Genomic DNA, 20086 nt, shown 5'->3' with positions numbered 1-20086 from the left:
GGGCTGAATTAGTCTGCATTTGGGGATGAATTCTTCTGGAGAATGCTATGTCCCACACTTTTCCCTAGTCAGGAGAGGACAATAGACCCTTCAGGGAGGACAACTCTAGTAGGTAGACAATAAGGTTTTCCCAAAGAGGATAGGGGCATTCAGCCTGTGAAGCATGAAGGAAGGGGCTGTCTTTAAGGTGGGGTGGAGAGGGAAAGGAGGCAGACTTACAGGCTTAAGACATGACTAGGAGTTGGGGTTCTGCCAGGTGTGTAATGCCAGTGAGAATTTGGCATATTTGCCATCCTGATTGCAGTGTGTCAAGTCCCATTAGATGCCCTAAACCTTTAAGAGTATTCTGCTGCACATCACCAGCCTCTGGTCTGGTTATCAGAATTACAGGCCTGGGCAGGAAGAGAAAGGGCAGCCTTTTCCCATGAGGTCAGGAGAACAAGCACAAAATTGAGGGGTCGAGCAAAGAAGCTCAATCACAGATGGTTAAAGTGTATCTGGGGAGAATGAGAAACAAGCACCTCCTTTCTAAAGTAAATTAAAAGAAAATGAGCCTTGAAGGGGAGAAGGAGGACCCTTGAGGGCATAAGCTTATTTTTAATAATCAGAAATCCAGACATCTTCTAAAGTGTCCATAGGTCCCTCTAATGATCAATTATCAATTCCAATCAGCAAGCATTTACTGAGAAACTAATGTTTGATGGACACTGCTCTGAACTCAAGCTCTAAACACTGGACATGCGGAAGCAAGTAATGCATAAGTTGTGTCTTCAAAGGTTCACCATTGTGTGTGGAAAGAGATATTTATAAAAATAGCTAAAATACAGCATGATTATCATAGGAGAGGCAGCAATTTTCAATTACTTGTAACTGGATCAATTTGTTGGCTCAAAATGTCAGACAAATCTCCATATTGATTGGCTTAGAGGGGGCTGGTGCCTTTAATGATTTCACCTAAAGAGGTCCAAGGCTGCAGACATAAAACCCTGGGCTCAGGAAATTTTTTTGGGTGTTGACTCCCACACTGTGCTCCATATTTTCTACTTTTCTGGCCTCTAAAGTCTCTGCCCTCTGGGCTTCCCATCTAGATTCTCCTGCTTGGCCTAAACCTTCCTCAGTGTTGCCACATTTGGATATTTTGAGGTGGCTTAAAAAGGAAGACACTCAGATGGATCTGGAGTCACCTATACAAGGTGCCCATCTTGAGAAGGCCAAGTCTGCAGTCAGCAGATAATTTAGACAAAGGATACCCCTTTTCTCTTTGTTCCATCTGAGAGTGGTTTTATCACTCCCGTCCAGTCTGCATTTTCTGTGGCATCTTCTATTTTCTTCTATCTCAGGCTCTCTTCAGTGACTGTGGTATAATTACAGAGCTGGAGTTTTTTACTTTTATTTTATCATATTTGCTACAAAGGCCTTATCCTATTGACACTGGGAAGGACACTATGTTTCTAATGCCAAAGCACTGGATATTCTGTCTGTCCCAGAATGGTACTCTCCAATATTTCACGACTACCCTGTATCCAAAATTTACATGATCTAAGAATGTCCTCCAAAGACAAATAAGTTAGAAAAGAAGATGAAGTTCCCATGTTTGGGCCCCTATTCCTCTTCCTGACAGCGACCCCAATACTAAGTACCGAGAACAAAATATAGAGGCCTGAAATGCTGCTAATCATCTGCAATGCACAGGATAGTCTCCCACAACAAATAATTACCAAGCAGAAATGTCAACAGGGCCAAAGCTGAGAAACCCTGTGTTAGAATGCAACTTAGATGTTGTAACAAAAAGACCCCAAAATGAAATGATTCCAACAAGACAGGAATGTACTTGCTTTTGTCTGGGGTGGGGAGCAAGGATCTCTAACAAGACCCAGGATTCTTCCATATTGTTGCTCTGCACTCCTCTATGGTTTGTCCTTGCCAAATGGTTGAAGCTGCCTTTGTGGCTTCGCCTGAACATTCTGACCCACATGTACTTCTTTGCTAGGGCTGCTCTAACAAAACACCACAGATGGGATGGCCACACAGAAATTTATTTTCTCAGAGTGGAGATCAGGGTGCTGACAGGTTGTTTTTCCTTGAGACCACTCTCATTGGCTTGCAGACGGCTGCCTTCTCACCCTGTATCGATATAGCCTTTCCTCTGTGTGCCCATATTGTTGGTATCTCTTCTTCTTATAAGGACACTAGTCATATTGGGCAGGGGTCCCACACTTATGATCTCATTTAACCCTAATCACCTCTTTAAAGGCCCTCTTTCCAAATACAATCACAGTGGGGTTAGAGCTTCAACCTGTGAATTTTGAGGACACACAATTCAGTCCATAACATAATGGAAAGGAAGAGAAATTAGAGGGCAAACAATTGTATTTTTTAGGGATTTTTCCTAAAAGTTACATAAATCGTTCTCTTGCGTATCATTGGCCCAAAACTTTGTCACATGGCCAGCCCAACTGCAAAATAGGCTGGGAAATCTATTCTCTAGCTTGGTAGCCATGAGCACAGAAAAATCTCAGATGGCGATGTTATTTTAGGAAAAACTATTAGAGAAAGAGAATTTTAGAAATTGGAAAATGACAATCTGTTCTAATTTTGATTTAGTGTTTCCCCAATATAATGCCTCTTGGATTCATCCCAACTACCAGGGCCCATGAGATAATGAAACCAATTCCTACATAGAACCCCAGTACTGCAGATACCATACCCAACCCTACATCTTCTTTTATTTAGAAAAGAGTCACAAAACGGCAGCCACAAGAAAACACTTTGTATTTCCTCAGTGGCAGTTTTGAGTCCAGGCAAATTTACTACCACCTTGAGTTATACCATGTGTCTCTTATTTTGTCTTTAAAAAAGTAGTGAAAAAGACTCTATGGCCAGGGAACTGGAAGAGAAAATGCCTATGCTGTTGTCCTTCAAATTAACTTCCTTTTCTGCCCATGAACACCTGGCCTCTGCCTTAGTGACTGAGGTTGAGATGTGGTTCTTAAAGGCATACAATTTGGAGAATATCCTGGATAAGATCATCTATTAATAATACATTAACAACTATCATATCTAATATGTATTTTAAGAGCGACCTAGTAAAATTGTAATACACTTTATTTTAATATAGATTCACTCAGTTAATATATCAACATTGAACAGGTTTAATTTTAATGCTAAACTTTCAAACAGTTTATGCTGCTAAAGGCTAAAACCAGGCTATTGCCTGAGTCATTTGTGGAATTTCAATAACAGTCTATATATTTATGTGAAATGCCATTAAGCATGAATGGCAGTTATGGATTAACTACTGAGTTGAAAGAAGGTGACCCTTCACAACTGTCCGATAAGCACCGGCCTAAGAAAGCCACTCACCGTTCTTCTTGTAGAACATAATTTCTCCTTTGAATTCCGTTTTCTCCTCCAGTGACTTTTCTATTTGAAGCATCAGCTGCTCATTGGTTTCAACTCCAAATAAAAATTTGCAGCTGCAACTCTTCTGCATGACTTCAGTCCGGGCGAATCCAGCGAGCTCACAGAAGCCATCCGAACAGTAGACTATGGGGAACCCCTTAGCCACCTGGGCATTCGCAAGGATGAAGTTGCTGTCTGTAAAACGACAGGAAGACACTCAGCCACTACACGAGCATGAGGAACTCTTGCTTTTAAATCACAGTTTCAGTAACAAATTATAAGCTTCCATATTTAGCTAACAGTGCATGTCCTAATGTGCTAGGGTGGGAAGACACTCCAAAACCTTGACCAGCAGAAGTACGTAGTAAGCTCTGACTTTGGCTTGCATTTTCAAACACACTACAGAAGCAATACAGTATTCATTGGTCTGTTTCGAGGCCCTTACTATCTAGTTGGCAGTCAGGTAGAGTGTTTTCGGGCATGGCTTCAGGCTCAAACCCTGAATCTGCCACTTGATGTATACATAAACTTGAACAAGTTACTCACACACTAACCTCCAGTTTCCTTAGGTTTGATTTCTCTAAAAGCAGACCCTGAACAAGGATTTGAGGGTAAGTCATTTACTTGGCAGGTGATTGCAGGAAGTAAGCAAGTGGGGAATTGAGAAAGGGAAGGAAGGAAAGGTAATAAAGCGTAGGAGAAAAGGGTTTTACTGCCATGGCAGCTGAGGTCGTATAGGGACCCCCAGAAGTGACCAAGGACCACAACTTGGAATTTGCCCACTAAGGGGAGAGCAAGGTATGTTGTAGGGATTGGTGAGAAATACACATAACATGCTTAGTGAAGTCTCTGGCACAAATAAGTATTCAATGAAAATTGTTGAGTATTATTCACACCTTTATGGTTATTATTTTTTTAAGATTTATTTATTTATTTATTTGAGAGAGAGAGAGAGAGAGAGAGATAGCGAGAGAGAACAAGAGCGGGGAGTAGAGGGAGAAGCAGGGAGCCTGATGAGCAGGGAGCCCAATGCAGGGCTGGATCCCAGGACCCTGGCTGGGATCATGACCTGAGCTAAAGGCAGATGCTTAACTCAATGAGCCAACCAGGAGCCCCTATGGTTATTATGTTAACAAGTAAGAGGTCAGAGGACAATCAAAAATAGCAGAGTATTAAGTGCTTGGAGAGAACTCCTGGGGGACAGTGTGAGAGGCAATATTCAGGGAAGGTTCCTGCCAGGTGAATTTCTTTTGAGATTAATTTTGAGGTTTGGATATGATATTTATAAGCAAAAAGATGAATATGGGAGATGGGCTGTAGGAGAAGGCATTTATAAAATCTGTTGATAGGTGACTTTAGGTTCAGAATGAATTAGAGACTATTATTAAATCATTCATTCATTCTCTCACAAAACAAATGTTGGACTGTGTATCAGATAATATTAGAGGCTGGGATTTTTAAAATAACACAAGTAAAAATGGAAAGAACCACAGTACAAGTTGTTAAATGAAAAAAATCAAGATTCAATGTAATTGTTATTAGATGAGTATTCGTCTGAAAATATAGAAACACATATAAACATGTATTATATCCAAATATGAAATACTTGTGTGTACCTAAAAATAAGTGGAATAACTTGGTAATTGTAGAAATCTTTAGAGAGAGGAACTTCGGGCAAAGGTGGTAGGCACACTTATTTTTACCATACACCTACTGTATCCTTTGAATGTTATACTATATGCTTTATATATGGCCCATTCAAAAAACAGTATGTTTAAAAAAGGTTTGCAGCAGACAGCCTATCTTATATGCCATGAGAAAGGAGGAATTCTAGCTACTTCTCAAAGGCCAGTAGGACAAGCACTGAAGATCTCCTCCGTGGGCTTCCTCATCACTTTTTAAATGTTTGTTTTGTGTTTCCATAGTTCACTATCAGCTGGCAGAACCAAATCCACTCCACCCAGCTTTGCTCCAATCAGCCCTTAAGCCCAGAATGCTAGCTCTAGTGCTCACATCTACATCCTGCCCGAGCTGGGCTGGCTCATCTAGCCCCCCAGTCATCCTCTCTCTGTGGAAAAAAGCCAGAGCTGAAGCCCTACACTGGGAAGCCTTCGAGGGCGTGTTATTTTGAAGTGGGAATGAATTAGATTAACCAAGACTAATATTTAATTCTGCCACACTTTGCAGAAGCATTTATTGACTGTGGACTACATGTTGGACTTTGTTCCAGGTATAGAGACAAAAAGTTTATTGGATGCAGTCTCTGCCCTTGAAGATCAGTAATGAACCTGCATGAGTTCCCAGTGAGGTCCAGAGGTGGGCACCTTCCTACTAGGTTATGGTCTTCACCCTGCAACTCTGCACAGCTATGGATCCTTCTCTAACCATAGTATCTCTTCCTCTGCCCCTTCTAAAACTTTGGCTGAGAGATTGCTTAGAAAATGTAAATACATAGTATTGGCAAAGTACTCAAACATCCTGAAAGAGCTGTTAATGCAAAAAGAAGCCATTTTTCAGTCAACTGCTGACATGTTTATTGACTTTCTACTATATGCCAGGTGACTTGATTCTACCATATGGCAGGTCCTAGGGTGAGGTGACACTGGGTGTTAAAAGATGAAGAAGGTATAGTCTCTAGCTCTAGATTACTACAATTTATTGAAGAAATGCATGAATATCATCAATAACACTAAAACACAGCTTACAATAAGTACCAAATCAATGGTATACAGATAATACGTACTACCAGAGTTGAGAGATTCAAAATTCTAAGATTTGAAAATGGTGAGCTTGGAGTAAGACAGAAATAGGTGGAGATGATTTATCAAAAGTCCTGGAAGGTCAGCAGATGCATGGATAGAATGGGCTCAGGATGAAGAAACTGTCATTGAAGACAAAGAATAAACGACACTACGTTTTGTCCTAAGGTCCAGTTTTCCCATTATTTAAAGGCCTACAAGAGTTTTCTTTTGTTAGTATTTATCTGCTATACCCTTTCTCATCTTGTTACTTTCAACCCTTCTAGGGACCTATTTTAGTTGTGTCTTGCACATGGCATGTATTTACATTTTTAAGAAGTACAATATGAAGAAGGGATACCTGGGTGGCTCAGTCAGTTAAGTGTCAGACTCCTGATTTCTGGTCAGGTCATGATCTCAGGGTCATGATTCATGATTTTTCTCTCCCACTGCCCCCCCCCATCAAAAAAAAAAAGTACAATATGAAGATACTTCGATCAACCTGAGATCAATAAATTTACTTTTTATCATTATTATCATTATTACTATCTTACATTGTTTTTTTTTACCAACTTAATTTGTGCTTTTCTTCACTGTGTTATTTTGCCTTTTCCATTCTTACAAATTAAAAAATACAACTTACCTAAAAAATTGTACAGCAATATTTAACATCATCAATAAACATCCACCATAAATCATACATCTAGCAAAACCCCCTGCATGCACCACACAGGTGGTATTTCCCTCCTTCCCCAAAGAAGAAACCCAAAACCTGAATTTTTGTAATAACCATTCCCATTCATATAGTTTTCACCACTTATATATGTATCCTCACATAACACATTGCCTATTTTTTCCCTGATTTTATGGCATATATTATAGTATTTCCTTCTACATAGTTCTTAGTGACTTGGTTCTTTTATTAATTTCCTTAGCATCCTTACAATTGTTTACATAAGAAGAGACCAGCTCTTCCTGAGCTACAATAAGCTTTTGAAAAAAGCTGCTAAAGGATTCACCGAATTGCCTGAACTGTGTGTTTCAATTAGGGATTATAGTGTGTTTGGGGTATTTAATTCTTCCTTCAAATACACTGCAAAAACAAAGCAAAAAAAAAAAAAAGTCATCTTTTTGGCTTTTCTGTTTATATTTAGCACTTGTCCTCGATATGTAATTGCATTTCAAATTCCAAAGAGAATTTAGTGGCAGTTGGTGCCTCATAAAGCTTAGTGTACAGCTACATGAATAGTCCTTCTGTTTGGGAAAGAGTAGCTCCTCTTACCTAGCTATCTATGTGGAAACATATGCTTTTCTGAATACCAGTCCTGGAATCTCCAAAGAAACATGACATTTACTTTAGAATTATGTAAAACAAAGCCATTGCCATAATAATTATGAACCTATCATGGGTATATCACTATCCATACATATGCTAAGAGTATTTAACCTTTTAAGGAATCAATTATGCATATGTGATATGCATCTAAATGCCACACAGCTTTTCCCTGCTTGTTTCTAGGTCATCCTTTTGTGCAAATTCAGTTTTGAAGTGCCAGTAAACAGTAGGATCTAAATGTGTTCACACTTTAGGCAGTTGATCCTTTCTTTAATTGCTTTCTTAGCAAAAAGCTTGTGTAGATCATCAGAGGGAATCTCAGGTTTGGGAGAGACCCAGGTCCTTTGGTCCAACTTCTCAAAACAGCACCATTTTCCCATTCAAATGGAGATGGACTATTCATTGTCAGCTTCCCAGGCTCTATGGAAATGGGGGAAGAAATGGAAAGGTATAGAAGAAAAAAGGAAGAGAGGGTAAACATCAAACCACTACTAATTCCTTTCATCCTTGTAAATGTCCCTTTTTTCCTGAAGACACTGAGGCCTGGAGAGCTTTAGTTTCCGGCCCAAGGTATGAAGCTAGGGATTAAAACTGGTTCTCAGTTTTCTAAATCCTGCATTCTTTCTGTAAAGAAGTGATTTATTCTCTACTTCCAGCAGGAATGGGTTAATTCTAGAAAAATAATTCTAGAAAATAGAAAAATAGAAAAGGTAATTCTAGAAAATGGGTTATTCTAAACAATTTTTACCTCTTCTGCTCTGTGAACAGCCCAATCAATAGTTTTTTTCTCTACAGAGATCATTTATTAAAAGATCATTGACATGGGGGCGCCTGGGTGGCTCAGTCGTTAAGCGTCTGCCTTTGGCTCAGGTCATGATCCCAGGGTCCTGGGATCGAGTCCCACATCGGGCTCCCTGCTCGGCGGGAAGCCAGCTTCTCCCTGCTTGTGTTCCCTCTCTCGCTGTCTCTCTCTCTGTCAAATAAATAAATAAAATCTTAAAAAAAAAAATCTTTGACATGTATCAACTCATAAATAAATAAATAAATAAATAAAATATCAAGTTCAGCTTTAAAAAAAAGTTCACTGATGACATCTCCCAAACCAGCCTGCATCTATCAGCAGCCTCTCTGTCCCCTCATTTTCTCCAGAAAGTCAATATTTCAAAAACATGACAGCAACGTTCTTGGTTCCAAAATATTCTGCACAGGCTCACTCCAGATGCAAAGAACTGTAGCTGCGATTCAACAGATCAGACTTCTGATCTTCTCATGCCCTTTCAGTGTAGATCAGAGTACTTCTAAAACTCTTCCATTAAAATATCCCTTAAAAAAAAATCCCTCCACTGGCTGAAGCCATAAATTTGTATTCCAAGGGACCTGGGGGCATAGATCTAAGTTCAATATTGTTTTTGAAATCTCATGTTTAATAAAAATATATCAAAATTTTGTATTCTACTGTGTTGCATATTCATGTTTGAGTGTTTTTGATTTGTTTTAATATGGGCCTGAAAAATTTTTAACTCAGTTGAAACTTTGGGAAGGTATGCTGTTTGTTTTCTATGACTCTGTGCATACCATTTAGCACACCTCAACAGAACCTATGCTTGAGAATCATGACTCAAGGTAGACTGATCTGGGAAACAAAAGCTAAAGAAAAATTAAATTTCCTTACTGCCTACAGCCTATTGACAAGTCCTTGAAACAGGCAGAGTTACCTTCCTCTTGTCTCATGGAATCGAAGAATGAATCTCGCGGACAAAGGAGAGTGAATAAAGCGATAGTTTTATTAAATGAAGATATAGAAAAAGCTCTCAAGAGTGAGAGGGGTCCTGACAGCGTTGCCAAAGTGGGCCTCCACTGACAGTCTTTTTTAGGGAGCTTGTAGCCTTATCATTCTTGTGATGTCTTGGCATGAGTAAGGACTGGTTATAACATCTTTAATGGCTTATTTCTATTTAGGGTCGTTAGTCACAGGTGACTGTCATAAAAAAGACACCCCTCCACACATGCCTAGGGCAGGGTGGTCTGGTTTGTTCCTTTATCTCTGGTTTCCTCACCATTTTGGGGATTTCTGTGAGCCTGATCTGTAGCCCCCTCCCTATCTCTCCCTACGTAGACCCTCCTGTCCCTTATTCACCTCTGGGAGCTCAGCTGCCTCAATGTTAATATTTTGCTAAAGGCAAAAGGCAATCTTAACATTATCCTGAGCTCTAGGATCCTCTAGGTCTTCTGTAACATAGAATTTCCTTTGGAAACTTCCTTTATCCCTACCCTCCACCCAAGATATGTTAGCAAACATTCTCCAAGCTTATGGCCCACTGATATACATCTGAAGGATCTCATGACTGAAATTCTACTAAACAACATTTTCCTAACAATTGCTAGCCATCTCAGGGTCCTGGAAACCTTGTTTCCAAAATACCTTGGAGGTTTGTGCTATCCCTAACCCCCTCCCAACTTGAAAGTATATAACCAGTCACCCATCACAACCCCAGTGCAGCTCTTTCTGCCTATGCGTACTGTCCCAGTGCTTTAATAAAACCATCTTTTTGCACAGAAGACATCTCAAGAATTCTTTCTTGACCATTTGTTCCAAACCCAAACATTTCTACATCATAGACTAGTGCATGCTCAAAAGGATTAGGCAGATCCAAATTAATCTGTCCCAGAGGCCTCAAATACTTCAAGACAATCATCTCAATATACAGTCTAAAAATTCTCCATCATGGCAGACCCCTGGAATCGTTCAAACCAAAGAAGTCAGTGATACTTGGCATCAAGGAGGAACCTGTATTCCTTTAGCTCTTTCTGCCAATGACACAGAAATAGAGACTTTGATGGTCCAAATCTATTTCTGAAATGTGCTTCTGGTATTGGTTCTCTTTTAAAACCAAATCTTGTGTCATGCTAGCAAGTACTCTATGAACATATTCTGCAGACAAAGTAGATGGGCAAATTTGAGTCCTCTAGCACTCACATTCTTGCAGAGAATAAGAAAACATGAACTTTTAATCTTCTTTTAGGAGTTGCCCCCATGCTTTCTGAATAACATTTACATACGGGTCCAAGAAAGACAACATCTGTACCCCTTGTGATATTGATTACGGTCATCTTGAGAGAATATTTTATTCAGGCAGATAGAATATGAATGTCTCTTACTTTAAAATATTTAAGCCATCTTTGCACTTTATATTGATTTCAGGGAGCTTAACTGTATCATTTCCAAGTATGATGGCATCTTTATTAGATTGATGGTACCGGCTGCAAGCTAAAATCCTGTGTGCCTTGTACCCAAATTTAGGAGGTTGCTTAGATTGAGGACTTTTCTAACCTTATTAAAAAAAAAAAAAAGATGAAAAATTTGCAAAGAGGGATTCTCATGGTCCTTGTGATTTATGTATCACCTAGTAGCATGCTTCAAATGGTCATATTGGTAGCTTTCATCATTTATTTATGTTTTGATTTTTAAAAACTGTATGAATGATCACTCCAGACAGACAAAAATGAGAAGAACACTGTCACAAAGCAAAGCTCAGAGCTGGAATTCTAGTGCTGAAGCTGTAGTAGAAGGCAGTAATATCTATCTATGAGAACAAACACACAAATATAAACAAATGTGCTTTTCCATCTTGCCACTGGGAGTGCAGTCCTAGGCCAGCAACATCAGCCTCAGCTGGGAACTTCTTGGAAATGCCAACTCTCAAGCCTCCCTCAGAGCCCCTAAATCACAATCTGTATTTCATCAAGATTCATATGCACATTAATGGTTGAGAAACTCCTTTAGCGAGAGAAGAAACACAAGCAGGGGAGCGGGAGAGGGAGAAGCAGGCTTCCCGCTGAGCAGGGAGTCAGATGCAGGGATCCTGAAACCCAGGGGGGATCATGACCCAAGCCGAAGGCAGACGCCTAACGACTGAGCCACCCAGGTGCCCCAAATTTAGTACGCTCTTTATCATTAGTTGGTAATAGCAAAATCACTAAGTTTTACAAATTCCACTTTTTCAATGGTGTAAGCTTCAGTGTTGAGCTATACTAATTCTCAGGTGTATGGTCTCTTAAGAGTTCAGGAAATGAGTTTAATTTTGAAAAAGAATAATTTTGACTTATAACAGGGTGACAGTACTTATCAAAAGTAAAATGAATGAGGAAGAAACTTCAGAAAATCTAAGACAGTAATAAAAATGTATTAGTGTTTTATCTGCAATTGATTACCTACAAACACATTTGAAATGATGTTTAAAATAATGTTAAAATGTTAAAAAAGTTAAAACTTTTCTCTAGGTCTTGTCTTACAGAGTTAATCTCCTAGATGAAATGATCTTTTCGCATCATCTGTTTACTTTTAAAAAATTAGTATTACTATCTATACTCTGCCAGTGGGATAGGGGTTTGGTTTATGTGTTTATTAATGTAGTCACAACTGATGTAGGAAAGACGTTATTAGGGTTTGAAGCCGACAGCCAAAAAAGAATTCTTGAGATGTCTTTGGTGCAAAAAGGTGATTTTATTCAAGCACAGGGACAGGGCCCATATGCAGGAAGAGCTGCACTGGGGTCATGAGGAGCCGCCCATTATATACTTTCAAGTTGGGAGGGGGTTAGGGATAGCATAAGTCTCTAAGGAATTTTGGAAGCAAGGTTTCCAGGACCTTGAGCAGCCTAGCTATTGTTGGTCTTAGTCATGAGACCCTTCAGATGTATATTCGTGGGCCATATGCTTGGGGGATGATTACCAACACTATCTTGGGGGGTTTAGAGATAAAGGAAGTTTCCAAAGGAATTTTTATACGTTAGAGTAGACTTACAGGATCCTGGTTTGGGGCGGGCTCAGGCTAGGCTTACCTTTTGCCCTTAGCAAAGTATTAACATTGAGGCAGCTGAGTCCCTAGAGGAATGTCACTCTGCCTGTTTCAAGGACTTGTCAGTGGTGTCTAGGTAGTAAAGAAATTTAATAATTTTTCTTCTGTCTTTGTTTCCCACATCAACAACCTCTAGAAGAGTGCCTGGCGTATAGTAGATGCTCAACAATTATTAAACACGTGACTGAAATAAATGTGCAACCTATAAGTATACCGAATGAAGGCATTGTTGTTTAGCTCACTCTATTGTTTTATCATGTAGCAGGGATCATTTACAACTACTATCTTTGTTTTAAAGATAAAACCAGATTGGTCCCTAACAGCTCACCGTGTGCCCCCATTTTTCATCCTGACATGCTACTTCTGGTAAAGTCTTTGGTAAGCAGAAATAGACAACTTCATTTTCTATTAGAAAATCTATTAAGCAAAAACAGTAGGTTAAATAATGCTAAACAAAGCCCTTTCTCCAAAATATAAAATGAAGACATTATAAGGCATTTCTACTTAGTTAAGAAAACTACCATGTGAACAACATGAATTAAGCATTTTGGAATTGTTAGGGACTCTTTAGGGTCATTAAGAAGCCACTTTCTGATTTTCTAACCCAGGATGCTACATTTTGGCCATTACCCTAGTGAAGGGAGGCTAACCAGTTCCAAACAGAGCCTAGAGAAAAAAAGGAGGTATGTTGTAAATATCTCTGCCTTTGCATATTTATTATCTCTGCATTTGCATATCTATTATCTTTGCATTTGCATGCTTATAACTCCTGTCCCACTCTACCTCCCTCCCCCAAATCAAATATGAACCTTGGGTGAGACTCCTGGGAAGGACAAGTTTTTTTCCCTGCTTTTGCAAAGAGCAGGGGAAAAGAAAGCTCAGTGTTCTCTATGCTTTCCTCCTTTTCAGTATACACAACTGGATAATTCAACACGGCCAACTCCCCCTGAAGAAGGGTAAAGCAGTTAGATGAAAACTGACGGGGAAAATTTTGTGCCTTGGTAGTCGTGGGGCCTGGATTTTCTGGCCCAATTCTCATTTAGTGTAATTTTATTCTCTTAAATAAATGTAAATTACCAAATATGTAGCTAATTGCGGTTTAAATTTTACACCTTTGTAAAAGTTTTCTTAGTAGTTTATTTAAAGACAAAGTAAGACCACATGACAATATTTTTGTTCTGACAAATTTATTTTGGCATCTTATTTGTCCTATTGAAAGGCAGGCTACACGGAACCTGGCAAATGTAACCAGCCACGTTCTATGAATACCCAGATTCCCAAAATATTTAATTTAACTTGTCCCCTGGTTATCCCCCAGAGCAACCTAGAGTTTGCTCGCAATTATGTTTAATTCAAAGAATATTTCCTTTTAATTTCAAACAGACTGGAACAGGATCTTTACTTCAAACATACATAAAGTTTTAAAAAAAGTGATTAATTCAGCCATATTTTATTATATTTTTATACTTAAAGGCCTTTTAAATTTGAATTTTTGAAGACACACTATATAATTTAGTATGTCCAGTGCCCCAGGATGGACTGGCTCCTCTCTCCCCATTCAAGCGTCGTTCATATTCTGTGGGAGCTAATGCAATTCAAATGTTTTTTCATAATTTGGTAGCATTTTCCAGAACCTCATCTGTCCACTGCATAATCTTCTCTGCTTCACAGTATTCATGTTAGATTAAACAGGAAGACGAGTGGTTTTGTAAGAGGTTATTGTTAGTTAAATAGCAGGAAACACAAGAGTAAACTAATTTGATTGTTACAAATAGTCTATGGCTGTAATATTAGTGCATTTATTCTAGTGTCTTTGTAATAAGGCCGAGAGAGTACGAAACTTTAATTAAGGTGATACCTGCTAGAGACAGATATCTAAGAATTTGTAGCGGAGGTGGCGGCCAGAGGAAGATGGTAAAAGCTGAGAAACAAACCAACACAGGTGAATGTTGTCTCTGCATTAGGAGACTGATGAGCAGAAAGGAAGCAGGAGAATAAACTAGACAGGCAGAAATAAAGCAGGTAGGAGCTGCTGTTTATTAAACAGCTGTGATATCAGGTCAGCGTTTTGCATTTTAAATTTTTGACCCTCACAACAGCATCTTACTGTAAGTGTCATTACAGATAGAGGGACTTTGGCTCAGAAAGGCTGAATAACCTAACAATGCTCCACAGCAAGTTAAAATATTCTTAGGGCTACAATATTTCTGATCTCAGTGGAGGACAGGCAGAGGGGAGTAGAGCTAGGATCTGAGTAAGGGTTCCTTGTCACCAAGTCCAGTGCTTCTCCAAGTGCAGCCCTGGTCCCCCTTGTCCATTGGAATCTGGTAGTTCACTTACTAAGGTTGCAGTTTCGCAGACCTGGGGGTCTATTATTAGAATCTCCAAGATATGGGAGCCTAGGATCTCCATTTTAAACGGAATCACTAGGTTTGATTTATTACACAAAAACATTGAGATCTTCTGCCTAATGGAAGGAGATTCGGATTATATACCCTAACCCCAATTTGAGAAGGTGGCATCATCTTTGTACAAGAGTACATACTCAATCTTTAAAGTGTAGGAGGATTCCATTCTATATAATAACCCCTTTGATTTTATGGCTTTCTATAATTTCTAGAGAGACCTTCAATAATTAGCTCAGTGCATAAAACTACAGAAGCTCAAACTTTGGGGAGGATTATATAGACCAATATATGACCTAATGTCCAATCCTCTACAATATCCTATCTTGTGGTGGCACGAGTGCCCTAGTGATGGGACCCCACTGTTTCACAAACCGTTGATGTGAATGCTGTGATTATGAAAGGTACTGACCTACCCCACATACAGATTTAACACCTGCTATTGGTCTTACTACCTAGAATACTCTTTGTAAAGCAAATTATGCCTACCACTCTCCCATTTTATATTATTTATTTTTAAGGGGCAGAGGAAGAGAGAGAATCTTAAGCAGGCTCCATGCTCAATGGGGAGGCTGACAGGGGCCTCGATCTCACAAACCTGAGATCATGACCTGAGTCAAAAGTCAGAGGCTTAACTGACTGAGCCACCCAGGCACCCTGCCACTCTATCATTTTAAATTCCTTAAAGGATTTCCATTGCAATTGGAATGAAAGCCAAATGCCTTCTACCATGGTCTGTAATAAGCTACTAAGATTTCACTTACTCTTTTCCTGGTATCTGACATTTAAGAATGTCAGAGCTGTTCTTCCCAGCTCTTTCCAGGGGCATCTGGGTGGTTCAGTCAGTTGAGCATCTGACTCTTGGTTTCTGCTCAGGTCATGGTCTCCTGGGTCCTGGGATCAAGCCCCCCATGGGGCCCCAAGCTCAGAGGGGAGTCTGCCTGAGATTCTCTCCCTCTGCCCCTCCCCCTGCTTGCATGCACTCTCTCTAAAATAAATAAATAAATCTTAAAAAAAAAAAGAATGTTCTTCCCAGCTCTCAGGCATTTCAGGCATTTTGCTCATGCATTTCCTCTCCCTGTGATTCATCTTTAGGTCTCAATTAAATGTCCACTTTTCAGAAGATTCTTTCCTGACCATCTTATCTAAATAGGTCACCCCCCATTATTCTCTATCATTGTAGCCTTTTTTTCTCGTAAGACTGAGTATTACCATTTTTAATGGTATTTCAACATGTTCGTTTATTTATTTATGATTTATTAACCACTCACACCCAAGCCCACTATACACAAAACTACAAACACACACTAAACTATAAACTCCATAAGGAAATTATCTGTCTTGTTGTATATCCTATCATAAAACATGTGATGTGGGTGTGTATTTTTTTTCTAAGTGAGTATTATCTAAGGCCTACATGCGCATGCGCACACACACACACATACACACTCACTTTCACATTTTTTCCCTCAGTGAATGATAGCAGTATATCTGGGTTCTGCTGTCCTGACACTACGGCAGCCACCTAAACCACAACACAGAAAACTGTCTTTTCATAAGAAACCTCATTTCTGTTGATGTTTAGATTTTAGGTGAAGTACCTTTTAGACCTAAGTCATGAGGAGGTATAAATATAACATATCTAGTGGACATTTTACACTTTGGATGAACACTGGTCTACATACCAGATATCTTAAAATTGGATTCTAGCTCTCTCAGTAATAAGCTGTGTGATTGTGCCCAAGTCACTTCCTCTTTCTGGGCCTTACTTATCTCATATGGAAAATGAGGGAGTTCATATCTAAGATCCTTTCCAGTTCAGACACAGGGTGGTTCAATGACTTATGGGCACAGAAGTATGTGTCAACAGTGACTGGAACTTAGTGACTGTAATGAATGACTTAAAATACTATACACTTTTAATCTTCTGAATCGAAGGAAGGAAGGAAGGAGGGAGGGAAGGGAAAGAGGGAGGGAGGCAGGGAGAGAAAAAAGGAGTAAAGACAGACAAAAGGAAAAAGAACTTGAATATTAGAATCCAGCAAAAGAAGCATCCTAAAACAACATGGAATGTCTCAAACTAAAATTCTTCTGTAGTTGCAGGAAAGGGTTTGCATGAGATACTAGTATACACTTAGAGTCAGAGCCAGATTCTGCCATTTTTATTTTTTTAAAGGTTTTATTTATTTATTCGACAGAGAGACACAGTGAGAGAGGGAACACAAGCAGGGGGAGTGGGAGAGAGAGAAGCAGGCTTCCTGCAGAGCAGGGAGCCCGATGCAGGGCTCAATCCCAGGACCCTGGGATCATGACCTGAGCTGAAGGCAGACACCCAACGACTAAGCCATCGGGCGCCCCAGATTCTACCACTTTTTATCTTTGAGAAGAAGATAAGCTGTCTAACTTTTCTGAACTTTAGTGTCTTCTTTTTGTAAAAGAGGAGGTGATTATTCCTTCACGTAAAATACCTAACCTAATGCCTGGCATGTAAAGACATTGCTCAATAAATCATAACTTAATTATTTCCTTAATTATTTTCAAATAGTTCCCTCTCTGGGACTTGACACTCAGATCAGTTAAAAACTGTACAAAGGTTTTTGATTCAGGAAACTAATTTGTATTGTATTCTAATTCTAGGGACATATTCATCATTCATTCAACAAATAGTTATTGATCATATATTATGTGCCAGGCATTGTGCTAAGTATTGAAGGAAGAAGGGGGGGATAGGGAGGGAAGAAGGAAGGAAGGAAGGAAGGAAGGAAGGAAGGAAGGAAGGAAGGAAGGAAGGAAGGAAGGAAAAGTGAGTCAGATGGTGACAAATGCTATGAAAGCAAAATACAGCAAGGTGGGAGAAAGGAATGATGAGTGAGAATTTTTTTCATTAGTGTAATTTTAAATTAGCATTATCAGGAAAAACTCCAATAAAGTAACATTTAAAGAGAGATCTAAGCAAATGAGGGGTGATCCATGTGGATACATAAAGGAAGTACTTCCAGGCAGAAGAAAACAAGTTCAAAGACACTGAGATGGGAACATGCCTGGTAGGTTTGTGGAATAGTGAATACAGCCCAGGGGATGGAACATAGTGATCAAAGGGAATGTGTGTAGAGATGAGGTCACAGAGGTAGTGTGGGAGAGCCTTCCAGATCATTCAAGGAGAGTAAGTCTTGGTAAGGGCTCTAGATTTTGCTGAGTGTAACGGGATAGACTGGGTTCGTGTCCAGGGGTAACTATTCTGACTTCTATAATGACAGGCCCACTCTGGCTATTTTGTATAGAATAGACTGTAAGAGAACATGCGCCAGACTAAGAAGAACAGTCAGAGGCTATTCCAAGAGTCTATTTAAAAAGAGATGATTTGGGGCACCTGGGTGGCTCAGTCGTTAAGCGTCTGTCTTCAGCTCAAGTCATGATCCCAGCGTCCTGGGATCGAGCCCCGCATCGGGCTCCCTGCTCAGTGGGAAGCCTGCTTCTCCCTCTCCCACTCTCCCTTCTTGTATTCCCTCTCTCACTGTCTCTCTCTCTCTGTCAAATAAATAAAATCTTGAAAGAAAGAAAGAAAGAAAGAAAAGAAAGAAAAGAAAGAAAGGAAGGAAGGAAGGAAGGAAGGAAGGAAGGAAGGAAGGAAGGAAAGAAGGAAGGAAGGAAGGAAGAAAAATGATTTGGACTAGGGTGGTAGCAATGGCTTTGGTGAGAAGTGGCCAGATCTGAGGCATCTTTAGAATTAGCTGAAAGCATTTGCCAATGGATTCTATTGCAATGGGAGAGAAAAAAAATAATCAAGAAATGATGCCAGTGATTTTGTGTTTGTTGGAAACCGGAAGGGCAGAGGTGCATTTTATGAGATGGGGGAAAAAAGGAACCCTGCAGATTTGAGAGATTTCAAGAGTTTGGTCTTACATATGCTAAAATTAAGAAGTCCATTAAGCATCCCAGAGAAGATGTGAAGTAGGCAGCTGAATAAAGGAGTCTGAAGTTTAAAAATGGTACCTATGCTGAAGATATAAATGTGGACTTGGCAGGAATTAGATCATTCAGGAAATGAGTATAAACAAAGCAAAAATGAGGTCTGAGTACTAAGTAGAGGAGATGTCAACATTTAAAGGTTGGAAAATTCAGGAGAAGCCATCGAACAAGAGTGAGAAAGAGTGGCCAGTAAGGTAGGAGGAGAACCAAGGAGGTCAGGAAAGCAGGCAAACTAATCACACGTTTCCAGGTCAATGCTAAGTACATTGTATGTTTTAAATACAATTTGCAGTATAGATTTTTAAATGAATCAATATAATCATGTTTTCAGTCAGGAGACTCTGGAGAAGATGTTCGCTGTGACATTGTACACACTCTACTGAAAAGAATGACCTGCAAGATACCACAGTGACTTCCACCCCATTTCCCTGCCTTGGTTAAGTGCAGATATGGGACACGATGGGAAGTGAGATGAGGCACTAGATAGATCAATGAGTCTTTCAGCAAAAGTCTAATTATTTTTAGTTCAAATGAATTTATTTTTACTATACAGGTATCCTTTCATCATCAAACTAATTTAGCCATATTACAAAGCATTAGGAAACCAGAGAAGAAATAAAAATATTATCCACCATTCAACCGTTCTCAGTTACTGGTAATCATTTTAAACTAGTTTCTAAAATTTTTTTGCCAGTCACACATTAAACAATCATGAACAATCATATAATGGTGAAACCGGTTTTATTCACTTGTCATTACGTGGCCAGGTTAATACGTTCTGTCCAATGAGACATTTGGATAAGTCAGTTTGAAGATATCCAGTAAGATATTTTCATTTCCATTAAAAAGCGGTATGAAAAGAGAAATGCTCTTACCATCCAGGCCACTGTGCCTTTTTACCTTCTCTTACGCCTCATTCCTGCCTTGGAACTTACCTGTGGTATCTAGAGCTCTGTCAGAGACCTTGAGACAGCTTTCCTGCATATGGCAGAACTAAAGGATGGAAAAAGTCTGGATTTTTTACATCTCTGAAGAGCAAAACTAATGCCAACATTTATATTTAAAGTAATTATGGATAAAGTACATAAGCATATATGTACTTATTGTCATTTTGTTATGTTTTCTGGCTATTTTTGTAGTTCCTCTGTTTCTTCTTTCCCGCTCTTTTTTTGTGGTTTGATGACTTTTAGTAGCATGCTTATATTCCTTTCTCTTTCTCTTTTGTGTATTTACTAAGGTTTTTGCTTTGTGGTTACCATGGGCTTACCAACTAATTGTTTGTGGTAACCTTTTTTTTTTAAGATTTAAATATTTATTTACTTGAGAGAGAGAGAGAGCACATGCATGCATGAAAGCACTCAAGCGGGGTGGGGGGCAG

General features: G+C 39.4%; 1 protein-coding gene across 1 annotated transcript in view; it reads right to left on the bottom strand.

Annotated features, from left to right (window-relative positions):
- KCNH8 (potassium voltage-gated channel subfamily H member 8) overlaps nucleotides 1-20086 on the bottom strand; it is a 365063-nt gene that overhangs the window by 240649 nt on the left and 104328 nt on the right. Inside the window, exon 2 of the mRNA XM_025870524.2 lies at nucleotides 3364-3597. Coding sequence (XP_025726309.1) covers nucleotides 3364-3597 — 234 coding nt within the window. The remainder of the gene's footprint in view (nucleotides 1-3363; nucleotides 3598-20086) is intronic.

This window comes from Callorhinus ursinus, unplaced genomic scaffold (assembly GCF_003265705.2).
Source record: "Callorhinus ursinus isolate GAN/ISIS: 27379988/994484 unplaced genomic scaffold, GSC_fseal_2.0 scaffold1, whole genome shotgun sequence".
NCBI lineage: Eukaryota > Metazoa > Chordata > Mammalia > Carnivora > Otariidae > Callorhinus > Callorhinus ursinus.
Note: the sequence above shows the minus strand (reverse complement) of the source record. Positions and strands in the feature narration are given on the sequence as shown.